The sequence below is a fragment of the Simochromis diagramma genome, unplaced genomic scaffold, assembly GCF_900408965.1.
Source record: "Simochromis diagramma unplaced genomic scaffold, fSimDia1.1 OVJJ01000131.1, whole genome shotgun sequence".
Lineage (NCBI taxonomy): Eukaryota > Metazoa > Chordata > Actinopteri > Cichliformes > Cichlidae > Simochromis > Simochromis diagramma.
Genome location: NW_024387200.1, coordinates 3,564,943 through 3,587,785, shown reverse-complemented (window position 1 = coordinate 3,587,785; position 22,843 = coordinate 3,564,943). Strand labels below are relative to the sequence as shown.

The window sequence follows — 22,843 nt, the reverse complement described above, 5'->3', positions numbered from 1 at the left end:
TAGCTGGCCCTTGTTTGAAGCTGCTTTCTAATTCCCTTTGTTTGGTCACTATTACTTACTCTGGCATTTAGGGGGACAAAAACCCTTTGTCCAGGTATTTAATTATGAAACGTTTATAACTGTATCATACACAGAGGACCAAGTTCCAAGCACTGGGGCTTTAATACACTTTTTTTTCAAGCTAAGATCTAATCATAGCAACATGACATGATGCCTTGATATGGTTCATTTGCAACTTTCGATTGCATGCAACAGTCCTTGTGAGTAAACTAAGTTGGCCCACTTGTTGCTGAGATGCATCTGTGTGTTTGTTTGTTTCCAAAACTTAAGCTCTGCTCTCAATTTATGAGCTTGAAAGCGCTGTGCATAACGTTTTCCACTTTCAGCCTGCACACACTGAGCTGGTTGGAAATTCCCTGAAAACAAATACGGGTAAAGCTGTTTATTTCTAATTTATCGTTAAGAACACACCTGCCTTCACACACCTGTGCTCCCAGCGACACTCAGTAGCCATATCTGCTCCTTTGATTCTTGAAAGGGGTTAACAAATTTAGGCTCTGAAAATGTGAGAAGTTTAATCCTGCTGTTAGGATCTGCTCATTTGTTGGCATTTTGAGCAAACGTTGCCTCAGATAACAGCCAGTCGTTAATTCCTTGCTGGTATGTGCAACTGCTACAGTATTAGATCCACCTTCAGTGAAAGTGAGCCCTTGTCTCTCCGGTTCTGGGCATTCTTCAATGGCACCTCTGTTCACTCCAGTCAGATGAGTCTATCTTAGCCTCCCCCGCATGCTCTCCACTCCCCCCTGCACCTCTATTCAGAGTCAGGAAGCAGAATCCAAGTGGCCTAAGGGAAGAAAAGGTGCCGTATCTGATCATATCATCACACAACGAGAAGCACATAGTGCGAGCCTTTTATATGGCCACTGCTGCCAGTGTTAGGTTCCCTTTGGCTCGAGTCCGCCTGGTGAGAGGAGAGCTCTGGCTGACTGAAGCGACTTGGTGGTGGGGAACCTCAGTGCCGAGGATTAGTGATATTTGAACCCCCCCTGTTTGGCATATGCCAAGACAAATCACATAAACTTTGATCATAGGCTAAGAGGACTGACAGTCAGCGTGTGTGTGTGTGTGTGTGTGAGAGAGAGAGAGAGAGACAAAGAAGCTTTGCACACTCCAAACCACACTTCCTCATTTCTTTTATTTTCCTTCCGGCAGACCACCTGTCTTTGGGTTATAGTATAACAACTAGGAGGGACACACACTCTCCCATACAGCAGCATGCTCCATAATACCCATGATTACTTGTGGTTTTGCCCATTCAGCTTCACATAGAAAAATGACTTTGTCTGCCAGGTGTGCTTTTAGCTTGCAGTCACACTCACAAACAGAATAATTAAGAGAGTGGAGTGTGATGCCTTTATCGTGAACCAGAGCAGTTTATAACAGCAGTAATGCAGATTGTAGGACTGATATTAGTGTCTGTTACATGGCAACAAAAAATAAAAAGTACAGATTTGCTCAAGGGTTAAAAGTTTCAGCAGGAATCATAGTGTGCTAGGATTGTTTGGGAGTGGTCAGAATTTGCCTTTGATAGAAAGGTCTGCGCTCTCTGTGAGTGCACCAAATATAATGAAGTGATCAAATCTAATCTAACTTTGTTTTTTATTGCATTGAAGCAGGGGGTTTTATTCAGTGGGGACACTGAAGGGAAGGTGTCGAGGTGAATTTCAATTGTATTAATTGGTGGAGATATTTCTAAAGCTCTAACACTGATACAATATTTAAAGATTAGAAATGTAATGCAAATAAACGTTAAAAAGTCACAGTATTACAACCAAATGTTCCGTATTTCCACCTCATGCCAACACAAAGCTGTAGAGCATGGACACATGACTTTTGGAGGCGTTCTTTGTGACTGCCACCAGGATCTCAGAAGTCCATCCTTTGGGTCCTGTGTGTTGTGTGGTGGAGCCTCTGTTGAGGACATCTTTGGGCTCCTTGTCGCTTTCTTCTCTGTTCCATGGTGGCAGGGTGGACTGCAGGTGCAGCCATTGTGGTTTATATCAGAGCATTGCATTGCAGTGATGAATTAACTTGCTTCAACCATCAGTAGGTTTAATCTTGGTGTTATCTTGTATGTATGTTTCGAAATAACAGAAGAAATGCTTCTTTTAAAGGTAGAAAACGCCTGATAATCATCATGTTTTACTAGCTGCCTTCAGTGTTTAAAATAACAGGACTGACATGAGGTGCAAGTTTTCTATTATTTGAAGTATATGCAGTGACAGCTTTCACTCTTAAATCAACCTGATAATCTGATAAGAAAGAGGCTGGAAAAACCTAAAAGAAACATGTATTAGTCCTTTTGAGCAGTAGAAATTTTCACTATTAAACATTGGCTGTTTGGAAGTTACAGTCATTTCACTTTGTTTTGTGGCTGTTAGCACACACACACAGGGTTGTCTTAACAGCCAACAGTTTAACAGCGATGTACATGTTGGACAATTTTTCATGCTCTGGCTCACCCTTGAAGTAACAACCTGAGGATCCTGTTGTGCTGTCAGTTACACCTTCAGACACCCGTGAAGCCCTTAAGTGGTTCCCAGCCTCGTAAAGTGGCAGTAGCAGAAGTCATTAGAGCTGCTATTACGCTCATGACATGCGCACACACACACACACACTGAGTGTTTTGTCCAAAGGGGAGCTTTTTCTTTCCCATGGGCTATACTGCTCCCAAATAAACAGGGTCTCTAATGAAGGCTGCCAGATGTGGGCTGGCCAGGTCAGCTCTCCTGTACGATTAGAGAGGGAGGAAAAGAAGGATGAATATAAAGAGAAGGCAAGAAGTGGAAGCGCTTCCCCCTGTAATTTCTGTAGCCAGTTGGGATTTGATGGTAACTTTGGTTTCATTTCCACAACAAACAACAAGCCTGGTTTTTGTGCCAGGTTCGGTTTTAGTGAAGAGTTATTTATATTTGCGTGATTCAAGCCAAATGCATGTGTTAAAGAGGTGTTTGCTACTGTGCAGACTGCTGGGAAAACACAGGAGAGGAAGAAAGAGAGAGGTAAGTGTCGTGGAAAGGAGGGGAGAGTGCCCCTTCACCCCTGGGCAGTGCTACTAAAACAGATCCGATGAGACCAAAGGGGAGTTAGACCAGACATGAACCAAACAGCCAGGAAATGAGATAAGGTGGTGGGGAGACAGGAGAGATAAGGGGAGGGGGGAGAGAGAGGAACTACATAATTTGACTCCTAGACACAAGGTCAGTTAGTCAAACTTATAAGGGAGAAAGGAGAGGAGGAGGAGAAAAACAATTAGTTGAAGAAACTGGGAGAAATGTGACAGACCATTGTCTCGCATGTTTCACACATCAGGGGATCGTCCACTTCAGACATGTTCTCACCGCTGGAAATACAGGTGGCAGGACACATGACAGCCACTTGCTCCCTGTGAATACACCGGACAGGATATTGATTTGCTCTCGCATTTGCACAGCTGTACATCATGCAGGCATCTTTACTCGGAAGTCGACTGATTAAAGACAATCCATTTAAATCACTTTTGACTTTTTGTTGGTGCCCTTTTAATCAGACTAGTAAATTAGATACCAGGAACATCTCTAGATTAATGTCCAATCCAAGTGATTTAAACATTCGTGTTCTCACATGCACCTCTGTTGACTGGCATTCAAAATCTATAAGCCATAAAGAAGGTGGCTGAATGGGCTATTCCAACACTGTAAAAATCTATCATACCAACAAAGTCCTAGTTTTAGCTTCCAGTTTTTCCAGTTTCTTCCATGATAGTAAGTTAAATGTCTTTATGTGTTTGAAAATGTTACTGGAAAATGAGACAGGTGTTTTTAATACCCAGCAGATCAAGCGAAACAAAGAATTATCCTAAAAAAATCCTGATCAAGTTGCTAATGGAAATGGAACCAGACAGTGATCTGTTTCTCACAGAGCTTTACATGCCACAGTAATTGAATAAATACACAACCTAATTCACTAAGCTTCTCAAAGAGCACATAAAGCAAGGCCCATGCAGCTGCCAAAATCTCTTTGCTTATTCTAGGTTTTTATTTGTATACAGTGCACATGTGTAGCCTGCATATTACATGCTCCCATCTGCGTGTGACCTCAGAAAGATGGCAGATGGCAGATTGGCTCGGCACTGAGGAAAACCCCTTTAGAGTGACGCCTGGCTGAGGGTCAGATGTCACCACAACATCTGCTGCAGGCTCGAGCCGCCGCCCGGCCCTGTTATGCATCCCATCAGTGGTGCAGACCTGTTGCCACGGGCTACAGCGGCGGCGACTGAAGAAGAGATGGCCCGGGAGTGAGCGCAGAGGAGAACAATGAGGGCTGCTGGGGAGGGATGACAGAAAAGATAATAACAGTATCGGCCTTACCGCGGAGATAATTCCACTGCTGTGCTGCAGTTACACGATACCTCCCAAACACCTGATATTTGCTCAGCTTCTGATTTGTGCTCCACTTTTCATGTCTTCTTTATTTACCTTTCTAGCAGCCCAGTTTATCGACTGCTGTTGAGATTATCCCGCTTCCCGGGCCGGGCAGATTTCACTTGTTGAAGCAGCTGCTTTGCTCTGTTTGTTTTGAACACAGCCAAGACTTGATAAAAGAGTCGTTGAATATCTTTTGTCTTACCCACCTTTTTTTATGTGTTTGGGCTCTTATCGAGGCAGTTAAAATTGATGCCCGTAAAAGCTGTTTTGTGCTGAGTGTGTACTTGACAGGCTATCGCCAAGTTAAAGAGCAAACTGTTAACATTCTTTGTCGAGCGTGTGCTACAGTTGACTTAATGCTAGCATCCCAGGCGGAGTGTGTTTGAATAGTGTGTCCACGTGCTTTGAGGTAAGGGTGCAAGGGGCTCTGTCTGTTTGTCTTTTAGACCTTGGTGTGAGATGCAGAGCTGTTTTTGTGAGGGCAGAAACTGGTTTCAAAAGCTAGTGCAAGTCTTTTCCAAGACCCATAAAGGGAAGCTGCCAGCAAGCCCCTATTGAGGTTTCTCAGGTTAAGAATCAGGACAGGAGGCTCTTTAGAGTAAACACCAGAAAATTCCTTCTGCCTCCTTTCTGTCTTTCTCTCCTTGAAAACCAAACCAAACCAGTTCCAGTTTCCTTTCTCTCAGACGTCTTTGTTTGTCCCAGTGCATGTCTGTGTGTCTCTGTCTATGTGCGTCTGTGTGTGTGTTTTGGATTTTTAGCTTTTCCTTTTGCCTTGTGCTTGGCCTCCAGCATTGCAGACCACAAAAAAAAAAAAGTTGCAGAGCAGCTTGGAGTATCTTGGAAGAAACTTTTGGGAGGATGAGCATTAAGCAGATGCGAGTTATAAATCCGACTGTGCTGTCTTACAAATGAAAAGAAGGGGTTTTAGGAGAAAAGGGGTGAGAGAGAGGGTTTTGGAGGGAAAGAGAGTGCACAGAGGGGAGCGAGTGGATGCCAGCAGCCATACAGCTTTGAACAGAGGAAGTGAAAAAAAAAAAGAAATCAGGAGTGAGCACATATAGTGGAAGGACGATTCAGAGAAAGATTTTTTTTTTTTTTTTTTGGGGGGGGGAGAAAGAAGAGGAAAGAGGAGGTCTAACAGCTGAATACGCCCGGCCTGTGGTCAGCGCTGAATGGGGAGGAAAAACAATGGGCCCACTCATCCTTCGCTCTCCTTTCTATGCCTCTCTCACTCCTCATTTTTACTGCTAAGTATTTGTGCGGGTGGTGGGGGGCATTCATTCAAATACCAACACTGTGAAAAAATGTCCAACTCAACATGTTATTTAACTTTGAGTCCTTAAATTTCCATTCTTTTGATTGCTATTTTAAATGTTTACAGTATGTTAATAGATATCTCAAGACAGAAACAACTAGTTTAAAAAAAATAGTGAATCACAACATAATGCATTTATTTTTGTGAGAGATGAGGGCACGGCCCTCATCTCTCTTAGTGTTTGAGGACAGTAGTCAGATGGGGTGCCATGGAAAGGAAGGAGGCTAAGTGTTGGGGATATGGGAGACAAGGGGTAAAAGGGAGGGGGGGGGGATGACTGGCCGGGGTAGCAGCTGCTGTCTCCTCATTAGCATGCGCACCTGCTCCCTGCGGCCTTTTTCCAGCGAGCTCGTGTGGCGCCTCACGACCTCAGCACCCGCCACCGCTGGGGCTTAGCTGGACTGGCCTTCTAGCAGCCAAATTTTCTCTTGGCCGACTCCCCACCCCCAGACTCACTGCAACACACACATACTTCCACTGTCCCCTGTCGGGTGAAATAGAGATGCTCTATGTGGAAGAATGTCCATAGATTTTAATGTACAGCTGTTTTATCAGATTAACTCAGTGTTGCTGCTGCATAGACTGCTGAAATACTTTGTAACTACTAAATATGAATTTACATTTTTTTTTAGAAGTTTTCAGTGTTGCTTATTTAAGTTTATTTGACATTTCATGACAGACTGAGCATTTCTCTTGGTTCAGATTGGAAAAACCCAGAGGTCATCAGGACAAGACACATTTTATGTGCATAAGTCAAGTCTAATGGCTCAGTCTGGTAATTCTCCTTAGCGTCAGACCAGGGTTTGCCTCTTTTCTAGGTGTGAAAGATTTATGTGTCTTTTACTGGCATTTGGAAACAATGTGTCCTGAAAAGTTGCCAACAATTTTACTGTAAGAGAAACGGCAGTATTTTCAGATCATTAATCAAAATGTTTTACAATGTTTTTTGACAGATTAGACGTTTTCCATCAAAGATATTGACTATGTGTCTTTGAGAGGACCTTGTAATTGACTAAATGATGGATATAATAACAAAGTGTCTCATTTGCACATTGTAAAGTAATTTGTGGAAAATTTGTGGGGGGTGTTTTGGGTTTTTTTTTTTATAATAGCTAGACATTTCACATTTCACTTCCTTTGAAAAGTTGGTCTTCAGAAAAGGCTTGGTTTACAACAGTTTATTGTGGAGTTTTTTTTACTCTTGGCTCTGTGTGATGTCAGTTACAGCAGATATACTTAATATGGTTATCTCAGGCACACAGCTCTGACTCTGAGCACAGAAGCCCCACCCACTCTGTTCAAACCTTTTGTTCATGATACAAGCAGCCAATCAGAAGAAAGCTGGCTTCTTTCAAACAATTTCAAACAACACATTGACCTGGTGTTAATAAATAAGGATTCTTTTTCACTGTGAATCACATAATGCTCTCTTCTAGAGTCCATGAATAAAAATATAGAGCTGGAACGAGTAGGTCTACTTTTATAAATGGCCTCAGACTAAATGACAAGCATGCAAGGTGCCACTCTTTGCTCTAGACATGGTGAAATGCCACCACTCACTGCTACTGTTTATGCAGTTGGCAGCCTAGCATGTCATGTTTTCTTTTCTTTGCCACAGTCCTAAGGCTGTCTAATCCCATGAGGGGGAGACCCTGTCTAAACACACGCCTGTCCCTGCACAGGGTCCACAGCTCGGCCCCACTTACACTAACATACACACAGGGTGGACACCCTGGGAATGTTTGGGGACAAGGTCCTGTCAGCCCCTCAGTGCTAACAGACTGGCTGGCTCGGGTCAGGTATTTGAGAGCGATTTGGTTTTTTTTTTTTAATGTCTTTCATGCTTTGTGCACAATGGATTTTGTGTGAGAACAAAACAAGAGAAAGAAAACTCTTGCTGGTCAGGCATGTGCATAAAAAAACTCCAACAGAGCAAAAAAACAAATCTGCATTTTAGGACATTCTCTATGTAGTTTTCCGCTACATGGGAATTCACTTTTCAGAAATCTTTCATGAATCTTGAGTGGTTGCACTGCAGTGTCTTTCACTTCATCCCCTGCCCATCCTCTTGTCTGATGCGTGAGCAAATCCTCTCTGGGGAAGACAGAATAACGAGCACTGAGGTGGTGGCACGGTGCTTTGAAGTTGCCATAATGTTGGCTTGCAGCTCAAACTGTGGCATAGATGCTGCCTTGTACACAGGATGAATGAGTGCTGACAAAAGGGTCAAAGTGAGCAGATTCCAGTCCTCAGAGCTGCTGAAGAGTGCCATGATGGCTGCTTTTCTCATACCTCCACTTTTGGGAAGGACGGATTAGGAACAAGATTTCCAAATACCACAGATTTTTCTTTTGTGCCACTAGCCAACCAGCATTATTGACAATAGGATTGAATCTTTGAAACGGTGTGAACTGCTTGGATTTATGGGTCAGTTAGAGCAGCAAAAAGGACTGAGTATTAAACCTCAATCACTTTTTGGTTAAGACAGAGTGTGTCTGTTAGATGTAAGTGGCTGGTTAAAACTAAAGAGTTTTCCATACCAAGAAATATGGCTTTACTTTACTTCCAGCCCACAAATCTGTGGATACGCAAGGAGCTGTGAAACATTCCTTCATGTAATCTTTCTGCCTGTGTGTATGCATGTGTAAAATAGCGATCACCGTCTGTCTTTGTGCGGGTATATGTATATGTGTGTGGCCCTGTGTAAAATAGCGATCACCGTCTGTCTTTGTGCGGGTATGTGTATGTGTGTGTGGCCCTTTTGTTGAGCCGCGCGCATCCTCAGGGGACGTGCTTTCAGCTCCTCTCATTGTAATTGTAAATGTGTGAATGTGCCTCTGTGATCAGCGGCTCTCTCTCTGGGAACTTGTTCGCTGGGGTCCGAGCAGCGTTTATGACTCAGAAACAACCTGTGAGAAACATCACAGGAGCTTGTCCCCCTCCCCTCGCTGTCCAGACCACTCTGTTTTATAGCTTCAAACAGATTGTCCACAGGGGGTGACAGTAGAAAGACAAATGTCCCGTTTAAAGCATAGTTTCTCATTGCTGTGTTGCCGTGTCGTAAAAACAAGCAAATGATTGATACAGTTTAAACTCATATTAGCATTGTGGACTTTTGACTGAATGGATAAAAAAAATGTATGAATTTATTAGTCCATCTTGTGGACAAAAAGATCATTGGTAAATTGCTGGTATTCATGATAGAACAATACTTTTCACTAAAGGTATAATAAGAATTGTGTTTTTTATTTTTTAGGGCTGACATGGGAAACAATGAATTTAATAAAATTACTGGGAATGTGACGCATTCACCACTCTTGTCTACTGAAGCACATAAGCACTAATGTGATTTCTGAATTTTGGTACAGAAAGGTACCATAAGTATCTGTTCTGGTGTGTATAATATTTATATAATATAGTTTACAGGATAAAGTTACCAGATCTAAAGCAGACACCCTTTTTAGTTTACATGTTTATGTTTACTATGCATATTGAAATCTGCTAAACAGAAGTCCAATTAATAAATAAAAATCAACTAAATAAGAAACTGGCAGCTTTTAGTATATGAATTTGTCAGTTTTAGCTCTAGCACATTGGCTTGCTTTGGAAAGTAGTGTGCACATCCTCAGAAAAATGAAGAGTAAATGGTAAATAAAAATAAAGTATAATCCATAATAAAGTATAATCCAAGCGTCACCCTGATTAGCAGCTGAGAATCTCAGTTCTCATCATGGCTTTTATTAATACTTAAAGTATAAACCTCTTACATATTAAATTGTTTAAATATGACAAAATGATTATCTTTCTCATAAAGAAACTGACCTCTGACCTCCCTCATCTGCTGTCTCCAGGTGCCATGATGGATTCCTAGGAAACAGGTGCCAGTTTCCTGATCCATGCACCGCTTCGCCATGTGAGAACGATGGCATGTGCCGCCACACATTAAGCGAGAACAGTGTGGACTTCTTTTGCAGCTGCAAGCCAGGCTTCGTAGGCCTCCACTGCCAGATTGTCAATCCCTGCACCAGCATACTTTGTCGCAACGGAGGCACCTGTGCTTTGGACAATCTCCAGAGTTACAAGTGTCATTGTCCACCTGGATGGTTAGGTAAAATAAAACAGTGCTATGATATTGAACCAATGGTTGGTTGATGATAAATAAGATTGGAAACTAGATAACTGGATAACAAAAGTAACACTCTTTGTTTATGGGTCATTTTGAGGTTGTGAAATCCCAGAAATCTGTGTCTAGCAATGTGTTTAATCTTTCACACAATATCTTTGTGCCTTCAGGTAAGCAGTGTGAACGAGCCGACCCCTGTACCTCTAATCCATGTGCCAACAGTGGACAGTGCTCCGTCATTGAATTCCAGTACATCTGCACCTGCACGCCCTTCTTCACTGGAATGACTTGCACACAGGATGTCAACGAGTGCGACATAAAGCCATCGCCCTGCAAGAACGGCGGGGTGTGCATCAACGAGGTCGGCAACTACCGATGTCAGTGCCCACCGGACTACATAGGCAAGCACTGTGAGAGCCGCTACTTCCCCTGCAACCCGTCACCCTGCCAAAATGGAGGCACCTGCATCCAGAAGGGAGAGACGAGTTACGAATGTTCCTGTGTGCCAGGTAACATTAAGCTGCATTAAAACACGTCTTAAATGATTTGATCATTTGCTGTACAATCGCTCTAAAGTGGGCCTCCCGTGCTTTTCTTCAGTCATGTAAATAAAGTGACAGTGCTGGAGGCTTATGTTGAATACTGAGGTCAGCAAATTTTTTATTCTAGGCTTTTAATATTCAGGAGTTTCTTTTAAAAAAGGAATAAAATAAAGGTGTACTGTTTAAGAAGCTGTGGTAAGGTGGGGTTGATCAGATCCATTAACGTTTGTGAAGTTAAAGCCACCATGACACCCCATTGAATCAAGGTCAGGTGATTCCTAAATATCAGCACTGCGAGTGGCTGATTAAGTGGTGATGTCATTTTAGGCTGGGCTGCTCCTGTGTGTGCTGTGCCCTGTGTGAGTGTGTGAGTGTATTTGTACTTTGTTGTGCACAGTGTGCGAACAAAGCAGAGCAGGAAGGCATCCGGGCTTATCGTAAGGAAATGGTCAAAGGACAACATCCTTTTCACATGATGGAGTGAAGCAGTTCTTGCTGGGACTCCGGCCCTGCCCTCCACCCTGTCACCTCCACACACACTGACTTCACCTTGTTTTTTTCTGTTTCCTTTCAATTCAGAAATTCACGCAAAGAATTTGTGTGGCAACTTTCCATCCCGTCTTACTGGCAGCCTCATCTGTTCTTTGAAAAGCCTAAAGAGAAAATAATGTGTTGGTCTCTCAGTTTTTTTTTTAAAGTTATTACATACATTAAAGTAATTAAAAGAAAACATCCATGTAAGTCAGGGTTGGGATCTTCTAGGGTAAAGTGACTAAATGAATTGATCATGTGTGATTGGCTGAGTCGATCGCCAGTTGGTATTTTGCATTGCTAATTTATCAGCCAGAGAATTCATCCCAGTAAATATTTAGCCTGCAAAGCACAATTCAAAGCACACACTACTAGGAACTTGCAGAGGGAATTGTGTTACACTTGTATTAATTTCAGTTTTTTTCACATACAGAAGCATGGTAATGGCTTCAGTCACACAGGCCTAGAGATCAGTTGCAGTCACAAACCCGCATGTCATGTTGGAAGGAAGACGCCAATTTGTCTGCAAGCACTCGCAAACTACTCATCAAGTGGTAGTTAAAGTGTGAAAAGTGTGATGCAGAGACCTTTTGATGTGTTTGTTGCTGCTTGAGGACACGACTTTTACTTTGAAGGCAAACTTTCTCCTCTTACAGTTTGCACCACACTATTAAAAATGTCACTACAGCTCAGAGACTAAATGGTGAATACTTGTGACCGAATAATTGCAACCATGGCAATCTGTTAGCAACCAAACCAGTCGCAAGGGTTTTTTGTGTAGCAACCTCCGGTTGGATCCTCCAGCAACCACTCCCTAGTATCTAGGCCGGTTTGACTGAGCCCTGAATGACAATAATAAATTTCCGACAATAAAATTCAGTTGAAATTTGAGCAACATTGCAGTGGAAGCTGCAGACATCTGCTTTTTTTTATATATTAGCAGTGGTTTAGCTTGGTTTCAGAAGCTGACTGTAAGTCGTTACGTGTTGTACTGGTTTTGCTTTGCATTTTATTTTACCCAGGATGCCAGCTGTACAGTGCAGTGGCTGCTTGTTGTGTAACCGTATAGGAGAGTGGCAGGCTTACCACAGACCTCAAAATGGTAAAGCCTCGCTTTTCTTGGGAAGGAAAAGACAGTTGACCACATTTAACTGCAAGTTTCATTCCCTTTGTTGTAAATGGGACATTGTTGTTTTCAAACCAGGAGAAATGAGAAACTAAATATTTAAAGTCTCGTTAAAGACGGCACAGTTTATGCAACGTAAACCCGCACTGAAGCAAATTAATGGAGAGACGTTTTTTTCTTTTTTTGTTAATGTCAGGTTTTACGGGGAAAAACTGCAGCCAAAACATTGATGACTGTCCAAATCATGAATGCCAGAATGGAGGGACCTGTGTTGATGGAGTCAACACCTACAACTGCCAGTGTAAACCAGAATTTACAGGTCTGTATGTTGTTGCTTCACTGTATGAGTCCGTGAAGAAGCCTGTCTGGGGACATACACCCACTTATCCTGGTGTTTCCACTTCACAGGCCAGCTCTGTAGAGAGGACGTCGATGAGTGCCAGCTGATGCCCAACGCATGCCAAAATGGCGGCACATGCCACAACACCTATGGCAGTTACCAGTGCGTGTGCGTGAACGGCTGGACCGGGGACGACTGCAGCGAGAACATCGATGACTGCGCCAGTGCGGCCTGCCATCAAGGGTCCACCTGCCATGACCGGGTAGCTTCGTTCTATTGTGAATGCCCCCCCGGCCGCACAGGTTTGTGGAATTTCGATCTTAGTGCATGGCAGCAGAACTTCTGCTTCTTAAGTTAAATACAACTGTTGTGCGAACTTAATCTGACACAAACTGTGTGAGCTAACCCAGTAAAACTGAAATTGATTGAAATTACTGGATATATAATGAAGTCCTTCTTATTTTTGTCCTCTGCACCAGGTCTGCTCTGCCAGCTGGATGATGCCTGCATGAGCAACCCATGCCAAAAGGGCTCCAACTGTGACACCAACCCCGTCACGGGAAATCATTTTTGTACCTGCCCCTCGGGATATGTTGGAGCTTCCTGTGATCAGGACATTGATGAATGCTCACTGGGTAAAACTCATCTTTTGCACACTGTCAGACACATTTCAACATCAGTATTCAGAGTTTAGCTTTACCACTGTCACGAAAACTTCAATTACCACACATTGGTTCGTAATTCCTTTATACAAGCTAAAATACAAGGTCATTCTTTTGCCCTATTATGGGTACTTTGGTACCCATAATTGTACCCCTAATTGCAGTAAATAACCCCCTCTGGGGTATTATTGCTGTAATCCCGCAGTTGAGGCTTTTGATTTGGCTTTGTCAAACAACACTGAGCCACTCAACGTCCTGTAATGTCTTTTATAGTGAAATTGCTGCTTTTCACATCCTTATGGACACACCAACCTGGTAAAGGAAGTGAAATTAAAGCCTGGATCTTTTTAAACAGGTTCCAATCCGTGTGAGCATGCGGGGAAGTGTATCAATACCAGGGGCTCATTCCAGTGTAAGTGTCAGCGGGGCTTTGTGGGACCACGGTGTGAGCTGGACATCAACGAGTGCATGTCGAACCCATGTTTGAACGAGGCTACATGCCTGGACCAAATAGGAAAATTCCAGTGTATTTGCATGCCAGGTAAGATGTCTGGTTATATGGAGAAGCTACTTTTTCAGTCACATTCCCACAGGGTGCACTCTGGAACGCTCTGCTGTGCACATTTGTAAAGTCCTTTGAGGGAAATGTGTCCCATATGAATACATTTAACTTGAATTTTGTTTGTTTTGGTTAATTTCACCAAATGCAGCAAATCATATGCACTAAACAAGTCTCCTATAATCAAAAATAGGTTTTGCTTTGAACTTTAAGTAGTTCAGCTCTCACAGACCGAGCCACACTTTGAATTCAGGTGTTTTCAGTCCCATTGCTGCAAGCCCCCCACCTAGCCAGGCAGTCTGTCTTTGCAAAAGTGTGTGAAAAAATGGATCTTTTTAAAGAACTCACTGAATGTGTGAAAGAAACTGTACTGTAATAGGATGAAGTCTTTGAAACAAGTAAATTTATGATATTTCTTCTATAAGTGGTATTTATGCAGAATGGAAGCACAAAGTGTCAGACCATGTAAAGTTACAGAAGGCTAAAGTTACACAGTCATCATCAACTACAAAAAACTGCAGCAGGAGCTTTGTGGCTGAGCAGCTCATGTAGGTGTGATGTTGAGGTTGCCCTGTGTGTGTGTATTTTTACTTTTGCATGTCACGTAATTTGCTGTGTTCATGGGAGTTAAGAATAATAGTAGAATAACTAATTGGACAAGTAAAGTCAACAAATAAAACCCATGTGAATGACTTAGGATTCCTTTCAGAATGGGTTTGTTTTGAAGTTTAGAAATTGTTAGCTGATTAATTAATGAAATTTCTTTTTACATATTCTGAAATGTGAAGATTTTGATTTTTTTTGACTCTTTAGACTGAGTTATATTTAATTTTCGGGCTGATGGTCAGACTTTCAGCTCGACGACATCATCGTGGATTCTGATTGAATTTGTGTGATTTTCAAGATTTTATTAAAATGCAGCAAACAAGAAAATAGAGCTGAATTAGTTAATCTGTTAACTAAGTGTGATCAACAGCAAACTTATGATTAAAGTCACATTCAGAGGAAAAGTTACAAATATATTTTACTAAAGTATTTTCAGTTCATAGCAGTTTTACATGACATCACCTTTAGCTTAACATAAATTGGGGTCAGTTTTATAAACTAACAACTTGATAATGAAACAATATTTAGTTATATTCCTGAGTACTTTGTATCATTTGAACCCAGTATGTAGCGGTATATTTCTGCAGTGTGAAAGTGCTTCTAACTGTGTGTCTCCGATCAAATCTCCCTCACGGTCCTCCCTTGCTAATTGGCCAGGCTACGAGGGGGAGTTCTGCCAAATCGATACGAACGAGTGCGCCAGCAGCCCCTGCCTGAACAACGGCGAGTGTATCGACAAGACCAACGCCTTCCACTGCCAGTGCCCCACAGGTGAGGCTGCCGTACCGCTGCGGAGGGGGGAGGAGGGAGAGGGCGTGGGGCCAGGGGGCACAGAGGCTGATCTTGCTCTGTCTCGCTCTCTTCTCCTCTCAAACACAAACACACACACACACAAACACTGATCTGGACGGGCACTAATCCCAGCCCTGAGGCGAGCTTATGCTGGCCCGGGTAGCCCCGCACATACGCAGCAGTTGAGGAGAAGCGGTAAAAGAAAATCTATAAGGAAAGGCTTGAGGAAGTTTGAAGTTTTTGAACAAGTTTGTTATCCTTTTTATCAAGTCTGATGATCGAGCAGAAACTAAGCAAGGCTTGTGATTGCGACTGAGAACAAGAGAGAGCTAATAAGAGAAGGCAGAGCTGCTGCCACAGTCTGTAAAGTGACATTTTCTGTGTTGTGGTTGTAAATGAGGTAGTTCTTCAGCCTATTTTGAGGTATGTGGGTGTTTTCAAAACTCTTACAGGAGCTTCACTGTTTGTACATGAGGTATTGATGTTTTGTTCAGGAGCAAAGGAATGCAACTTCTGAATATTGGATAGAAAAAAAGATAGAAGAGAAAGGAAGGATCTATAGACTCCCCAAATGTGTTTTTGTTTTGCATTCTTTCACTGGGATCATTGAGGTGGAAGTGATTTTTTTTTTTCTTCTTCTTTTTGGAAAAGGAAAATAGCAGAGCTCAGAGTTGGGTGGATCAAAGGCAGTCTGGGTGGAGGAGAAAGATTCCTCCTGTTGAGAGAAAAAGAAAGGAAGAAGGAAAAGCAGAAAGAAAAAAAAAGACATCCACAACAAGAAAGCTTTGGAATTAATAGAGAGAGGGGGCTACAAGAGTGAACACAAGAGCTTAGCGCCTAAGAAAACTCGTTGTGTGTGACAGTGAGCGAGGGCTGTGTGAGGAAGCAGCACAAAGTGGTGGTGGAAGTGTTTTTTTGGGAGGGTGTGTGGAGAAGTGGGTAGTGTTGAGATGCACGGACCGTTATGCCAAAGCAGGAAGGGTAGAAGGGGGGGAGGGGTTTTAACCGCTCTAGTTGAGATGTAAATTTGTCCCTGTTGCGAGCCAGGCCCAAGGCGAGGGTCCCCCTTTTCATTTCTGTACATGGAATAGCCATGGAAACCCCGCTGAGAGCCATTGAAATGTCTGATTCCAGCAGTCTGGGGATAAATCCCGCTTTGGCTGCTGAGGTGTGCGATGTGCACGGCCCTGTGCGTGGTTGCATCTCCGCTTCATCCTTTGTGTGTGTGCATACTTATGCATCTGGGAAAGAAAATCTTTTCATTAATGTCAGGAGTGCTGTTGGAGAACAGAACCGTCACATTCCTGTTAAGACACATGCAGTTTGTACCAAAGACTGGTGTTGCTGCTGTAAACTCACTGTCCCTATCAGACTGCAAACTGTCTTGATTTATAGCACTTTTCAACACTAAAAGCACAAGTAATGCCAAAAATGACAACAACATGTCACATTTTGTAGCGTTTAAATCTTTACATACGTACAACAGAAAATATCCACTTGGTATTGTGCTGTTTGGAAATTTTTGAAATAATAGCTTTAAGAGTTAATTCACACTTTTCTTTTTTCACAGATCTGTGTCAAGCTTTGAAAAAAGTAAAAAATAATATTTTGCTTGCCATGCTATAAAAAATCCCATTGACTACTTGGAAATTTTAGCCTAAATTATTCTTTAAATGTATGTTTTAAAGGCCACTTAAGTGTCATAATTTTGGCTCTTGAAATTGAACAGTTAAGATGCAATTAAGAAGTAGACTCTCAGCCTTAATTCATATAAGTTATATATATATATATAAGTAGCACAAAATAAAAGCTGGAGTGTCTAGTTTTCTAATTTTTAAAGTAGCATCAGCTTTAATCTGCTGTCGACATAGTTTTGGACTGCATTGTTTGAAAACTTTGTTAGCACTGTCTACATTTTAGTCATCACTTCATCCGTCTGATTGCAGCCAGTTCGGGGAAGTATAAATGCTTCTAGCAGAGTCCAGTGGGAGAAATCAGCTTGCAGCTCTCCACACAAATACTTCCTCACTGGATTATCTACAACTGGTCTTTCTTTAGCTTTAAGCACCTGTGTGTTCCTGTGATGTTGTGGTGATGGGGTGGGAGGGAAGTAGAACTTTTTATCTCTTCATCAGAGAACACCCTATTAGTCTTTGAGCTGTGACAAACAGGAGACGAGGAGGAAATATCTGAGAATAAGTCCAGGAAAAACAAGAAAGCCTACTGGTTGATTTTGAATGAACAAGACTTTGAATACCGGAGGTTCAAAGGTCAAGCTAGCTCTTTTTGGAGGCGGGCAGGGAGTAGAGGGGGTAGTGGGGAAGGGGTGAAAGTAAGACAGGAGAATATGCATTGTGATGGAAAGGTTTTGGGGGACAAAGAAGGCAACAGGCTCAGTTTGGTGCTGCTTTGAGCAGACAGGAGGGCCTTTGTCTTTCACCCCTTGGTCAGGAGGCCTCCTAACTTTCATTCTTTCCTCATTTCTCTCCCTCTCTCCCTCCCTCCCTCCCTCCCCTATTTTAAACGAACCGATTCCCCCACTAGCTCCTCTCCCTTTGCCTCTGCGCTGAAAAGAAGTGAAAGGAGAAAATGGGGAGCTCGTAGTGCTTCACAGTTGTTAATTAACATGCAGATTTCTGATTCGCTAAGAGCTCTTATAACATAGGCTCAGGATTATGAGAGTGGCTGGTTTAAAATGAGATGTCTGTACACACACACGCACTCATTCACACACACATGCGCACAATAACAGCTTTTTGTTGTTTTTCCAGGCTTCAGTGGGAACCTCTGCCAGATAGACATTGATGAGTGTGCCAGCACGCCGTGCAAAAATGGCGCCAAATGCACAGATGGACCCAACAAATATACCTGCGAGTGCACTGAAGGTATTCACGCTTAACATAAATTATAATAATTGTAAAAGGAGCCAAGACCTTTAAAATATAACAACATTTCACAAATTAATGTGTCAGTTAAAACAGACATCAACTCTTTTTCCTAGGTTACACTGGGAAGCATTGTGAGACAGACATAAACGAATGTTACTCCGACCCCTGCCACTATGGCTCCTGCATTGATGGCCTGGCCTCGTTCAGCTGCCAGTGCAAGCCCGGGTTCACCGGTCGGCTTTGTGAGACCAACATCAATGAGTGTCTGAGCCAGCCGTGCAGGTACGGAGGCACCTGCCAGGACAAGGAGAACCGCTATATCTGCGTCTGTCCCAAGGGAACAACAGGTAAGGATCACACACAGGAGATACAAGCGTAACATTTTACCCCTCAGCCATAAAAAGGCTGATGAGATATTGTTGTCACTCCACTGGCAGCATGGACACTCAAGTTTGTGAATGCAATAACGTGAAAACAAGGCAACGTAGGATTGATAGCACAGCTGCATCTACTAAAAATCTTGGATGAGTTTGAATCTCAGTGACCTGAATCTTAAGGTCAAGTTTTCTAAAAATCTTGTGAATGCAAAAACTCAAGAAGGAAGTCACCTAGGATTTTCACATTTATACCATAAATGTTGGGCACCAGTATTTTTTTTTTAACCTAAAAAACAACTTTCTTCCAGGAATCAACTGTGAAACCAACATCGATGACTGCAAGAGCAATCCCTGTGATTACGGGACCTGCAATGACAAGATCAATGGCTACGAGTGCGCCTGTGAACCTGGCTACACTGGTAAACTGGAGCTCATAGTTCTATTGATTTCAATATAGGAAACAGGAAACAGGAAGTTGTGATTCAGATCATGGTTGCAAGAAAGAACACAGTAGTTTTGAAATAACTCTAATGAATCTTAGAGTTTGATTGTTGACTGCATGTTAAAACATCAGATTTAAAGAAAGAAAACAAATACTGCAAATCAAGCAGTATGAGCCTTAGACATTAGCTTCAGTACTCTGATGTTAACATGTAGGATCTTGTTTGTATTTTCATACAATTGTAGTCACTGCAGTAAATACTATCCAAGGTAGATATGATACAAGATGCCTTTGTATCATAGCATCTGTCACAGATATGGATAACGTCCAGAAGAAATGTGCATTTATTGACAGTCAGTTTCTGAGATATCTCTGTAAATGGCAAAAATCAGAAACATCTCAACTCCCCATAGATATTAAGCACTAGCTGTCCTAATACCATCGGGGACCCACTATGGATTGATTGCAGAAAACCCTCCTGGGGACCCTGCATGAGTAAAACTGCTCTGGGCTCTATATGGGCTAGCCTACTCGTTTTTACTTTGACTGTTTTAATAACTCTAAAAGAGACTTTGAGGCTGATTATGTTACACTAGGAAATTTGCTGTGTAACAAGTGCAAAGGTGATAACCCAAAATCCTCCCAGGAGAATGGGAGGGAGATGGTGATACTGAGGGAAATTGTGATAGTATAAGTTTTCTATTTTTCCCTGACCTGGCAGGAAAACCTAGAAAACAGATCTAACCTAAACTAACAGGTTTCAGCCTAAATTCTGAATGAGGTTAGATTTTCCAGATAATGGTTTGCCAGATTAGTGGAAATGAATAATCACATTTTCGCAACATCTTTCAAAATATGCAGTTTCCTGAAAATTCTTTGATTTTACCACATTTTTCTGATATAGTGCACATTTTGTGTTTGAAGGAACATAAAAACTCTTGGATCATTCCAGATAGAGGATTTTTTTTAGTTTTCCGAAAAAATTAATTTCAAATAGATTAAATCTAGTGAAGATTGATGTTAGGATATTTGTTGTTCAAATAGATAAAGTGGAATTGCATGATCTTTGGCTTACTGCCACAAACTAATGCACTGGAAAAGCCCATCTTTTCCAAATATATAGCCAGGTTAAACATAACATCTGTCTGAAGTAAAAAGTGGGCAAACGAGTGCTTAAGGTGCAGCATCAGAGGATTCAAAGGTCCTGATGGGGAGGGTGACAGATGGCGAGCGAGTGCGCACGCTCCTCTGAGGCTCGACCGGTGTCACTTTCCAGCTCCACCCTGTCCCCAACCTGCTGCTGTTCGGACAAGCAAGCTGCCCTCCCGCACAAAGAGAGGACACACACACACTCTGGCACACAGGGCCAGTGGGGATTTGAGCAGGAGAAAAGATTCCCTGAAAGATTCCTGAAAGTTGAGCTTTTAAAAGCTTGGAAGCCGGTCCCTGCTTTAAAGCTAAATGGGCTGCCTTTATGCTACGCATGACACGGGCCTGAATGGCATCAACGCTTCAAGTCGCCGACAAAGGCCGCCTTTAAAGCCGTATGTTTCTGGAAATTGATACATTCGCTGTGTTGATATATAGACTTGATTGTGTGGAGGCTTTGTGTGCAGCTGTTCAGCGTTTTCATGTAATACATCAAAACTGTTGGAGTGTAAAAATGATTGCAGTGATTTCAGCACCCATCCTTTCACTGTTTATAAACTCATGGAGACTCATGATGTCAGGAAGTAAAGCGAAATATCTGTTTAGGTGCCATGTGCAACATAAACATCAACGAGTGCGCGAGCAACCCCTGTCACAACGGCGGCACCTGTATCGACGGCATCAACAGCTTCACCTGCCAGTGTCCAGATGGTTACCATGACACCACCTGCTTCTCCCAAGTCAATGAGTGCCTCAGCAATCCCTGCATCCATGGTCACTGCGAGGACAAGATAAATGGGTGAGGCGGTCTATAAACGTTTTTCAGGGGCAGGGCAGTGACAATAAACAAGTTTCCCCAGATTTCCAACAAGAAATTTTTTCCTTTATCGATGATGTTTGTCTTTTACTCCTCGTCAGCTATAAATGCCTGTGTGACTCTGGCTGGAGCGGCAAAAACTGCGACATCAACAACAATGAGTGTGAATCCAACCCGTGTATGAACGGAGGCACCTGCAAGGACATGACCAGCGGATACGTCTGCACCTGTCGCATGGGCTTCACTGGTCAGTATTTGTTAGCATGTGTCGATGAGCTTCGTTTAGTGTCATTCGAACCGTACAGTTTCACTGCTAACCATCACTTGAACTGAAATGTGTTTCATTTATCGCATGCAGGACCAAATTGCCAGAACAACATCAACGAATGTGCCTCCAATCCCTGCCTTAACCAGGGGACCTGCATTGACGACGTTGCAGGGTACAAGTGCAACTGTATCCTGCCTTACACGGGTATGGAAATATTATTGAAAATATTTGATACACCCATGTGTTGGCCTGGCGTTCTGGCATTTCCTTGCTGTGGGAGACAGTTTCCACCGGCTGTTGGGCAAAGAGGAAAATGTGTGGCGGATGAAATAGCTCTTGAGTAAAGTTCAGCAGCAAGACTTCCTCAGGGCTCAAAGACACCAAACCTCTGACTCACTGTGCTCCTCTGTGATCCACAAGCATCCGTGATGGGAGCTGGGAAACATTTTAATGTCATTTTAATGTCATCTGGCTTAGTATTTAATCAAACACATAACCATGGGAAGTTTAAGGGCAAATTGTTCTTATATTTGTCTTGTATATTTTTTTGGAAAAATCCACAGCGCTTTGAATACTAAAAGACTCTTGCTTGGCTTGGGGTGGGAACGGGTTGCTTGACACATTTCCTGTTTGCCTGCTTCCTGTCTCACAGAACAGCAAATGGCTTCACAATGGCCGGAAACTGGAGCCGACTTCCTGTATTAGCAGTATGTTATGGAAACAGATAGGGAAATATCTCCACAGGCCTCAAATACTGACAGAACCTGGCTAAAATCTTCTGATAGCATTGATTGAAAGATGATTCTGTGTCCATTTGGATTGGGTTATCTCCAAGTTCATGACTCCTGCGTGGTATCACATAGTGACAGATAAATGTTAAACAGAGTTTAATTCAGTTAACGGTGTATTTCTTTCTTGCATTTGCACACTACAGGAGAGAACTGTGAAACTCTGATGGCCCCCTGTAGCTCCAAACCCTGCAAGCATGGAGGACTGTGTCAGGAATCAGAGGACTATCTGAACTTCTCTTGTGTCTGTCCTGAAGGATGGCAAGGTAATTATTAATGTCTGCACATATGAGTACCTTCCAGGAATGAGTAAGAGGTCATAGAAAAGGTCAAAAAGGACTCAGAGAGCAGCCTTTTTAGAGAACAGAAGTACACATGTAAATGTTAAATGTTAATTTAATACAAACATTTCTAATAAGAGATCCTTGGATTGTAATGAAGATGATTATGTTCTTAATTTCATACTTACTGTGCCAGCATTTGAAGAAGTATATAATATTTGCTTTCTGTTTCCTCTCCTAATCCCTTCTAGGCCAAACCTGCGAGGTGGACATCAAAGAGTGTGTGAAGAATCCCTGTCGCAATGGAGCAACCTGCCAGAACACTTTGGGCAGTTACCACTGCAGCTGCAAACCGGGCTTTACCGGACGCAACTGCGAAAACAACATTGACGACTGCAAGCCCAGTAAGTTCATCAGTTCTTCTCCCTTTATCTGTTTCCTCTTCATGTAAATTGATGAAAGTGCACACAAGCAGCACGATAAGAACATAAAGTTGAGTCTGATGCTTCCACCTGCAGACCCCTGTAGCAACGGAGGGCTCTGTAATGACGAGGTGAACGGCTTCCTGTGCACCTGCCCGGCCGGCTTTCGCGGAACGAGGTGCGAGGAGGACATCAACGAGTGTGAGAGCAACCCCTGTAAGAACGGAGCCAACTGCACTGACTGTGTCAACAGCTACACCTGCACCTGCCCGCTCGGCTTCAGTGGCATTCATTGTGAAAATAACACTCCTGACTGCACTGAGAGGTACAGAGCTCACAGAAG

General features: G+C 42.7%; 1 protein-coding gene across 1 annotated transcript in view; it reads left to right on the top strand.

Annotated features, from left to right (window-relative positions):
* The window catches only part of notch1b (notch receptor 1b), a 40,561-nt gene that overhangs the window by 3,651 nt on the left and 14,067 nt on the right, over nucleotides 1–22,843 (top strand). The window contains exons 3-18 of the mRNA XM_040050406.1: nucleotides 9,639–9,895; nucleotides 10,081–10,419; nucleotides 12,306–12,428; nucleotides 12,518–12,751; nucleotides 12,929–13,084; nucleotides 13,467–13,652; nucleotides 14,934–15,047; nucleotides 17,840–17,953; nucleotides 18,070–18,303; nucleotides 18,642–18,752; nucleotides 20,531–20,723; nucleotides 20,843–20,988; nucleotides 21,100–21,213; nucleotides 21,944–22,063; nucleotides 22,330–22,482; nucleotides 22,597–22,825. Coding sequence (XP_039906340.1) covers nucleotides 9,639–9,895; nucleotides 10,081–10,419; nucleotides 12,306–12,428; nucleotides 12,518–12,751; nucleotides 12,929–13,084; nucleotides 13,467–13,652; nucleotides 14,934–15,047; nucleotides 17,840–17,953; nucleotides 18,070–18,303; nucleotides 18,642–18,752; nucleotides 20,531–20,723; nucleotides 20,843–20,988; nucleotides 21,100–21,213; nucleotides 21,944–22,063; nucleotides 22,330–22,482; nucleotides 22,597–22,825 — 2,823 coding nt within the window. The remainder of the gene's footprint in view (nucleotides 1–9,638; nucleotides 9,896–10,080; nucleotides 10,420–12,305; nucleotides 12,429–12,517; nucleotides 12,752–12,928; nucleotides 13,085–13,466; nucleotides 13,653–14,933; nucleotides 15,048–17,839; nucleotides 17,954–18,069; nucleotides 18,304–18,641; nucleotides 18,753–20,530; nucleotides 20,724–20,842; nucleotides 20,989–21,099; nucleotides 21,214–21,943; nucleotides 22,064–22,329; nucleotides 22,483–22,596; nucleotides 22,826–22,843) is intronic.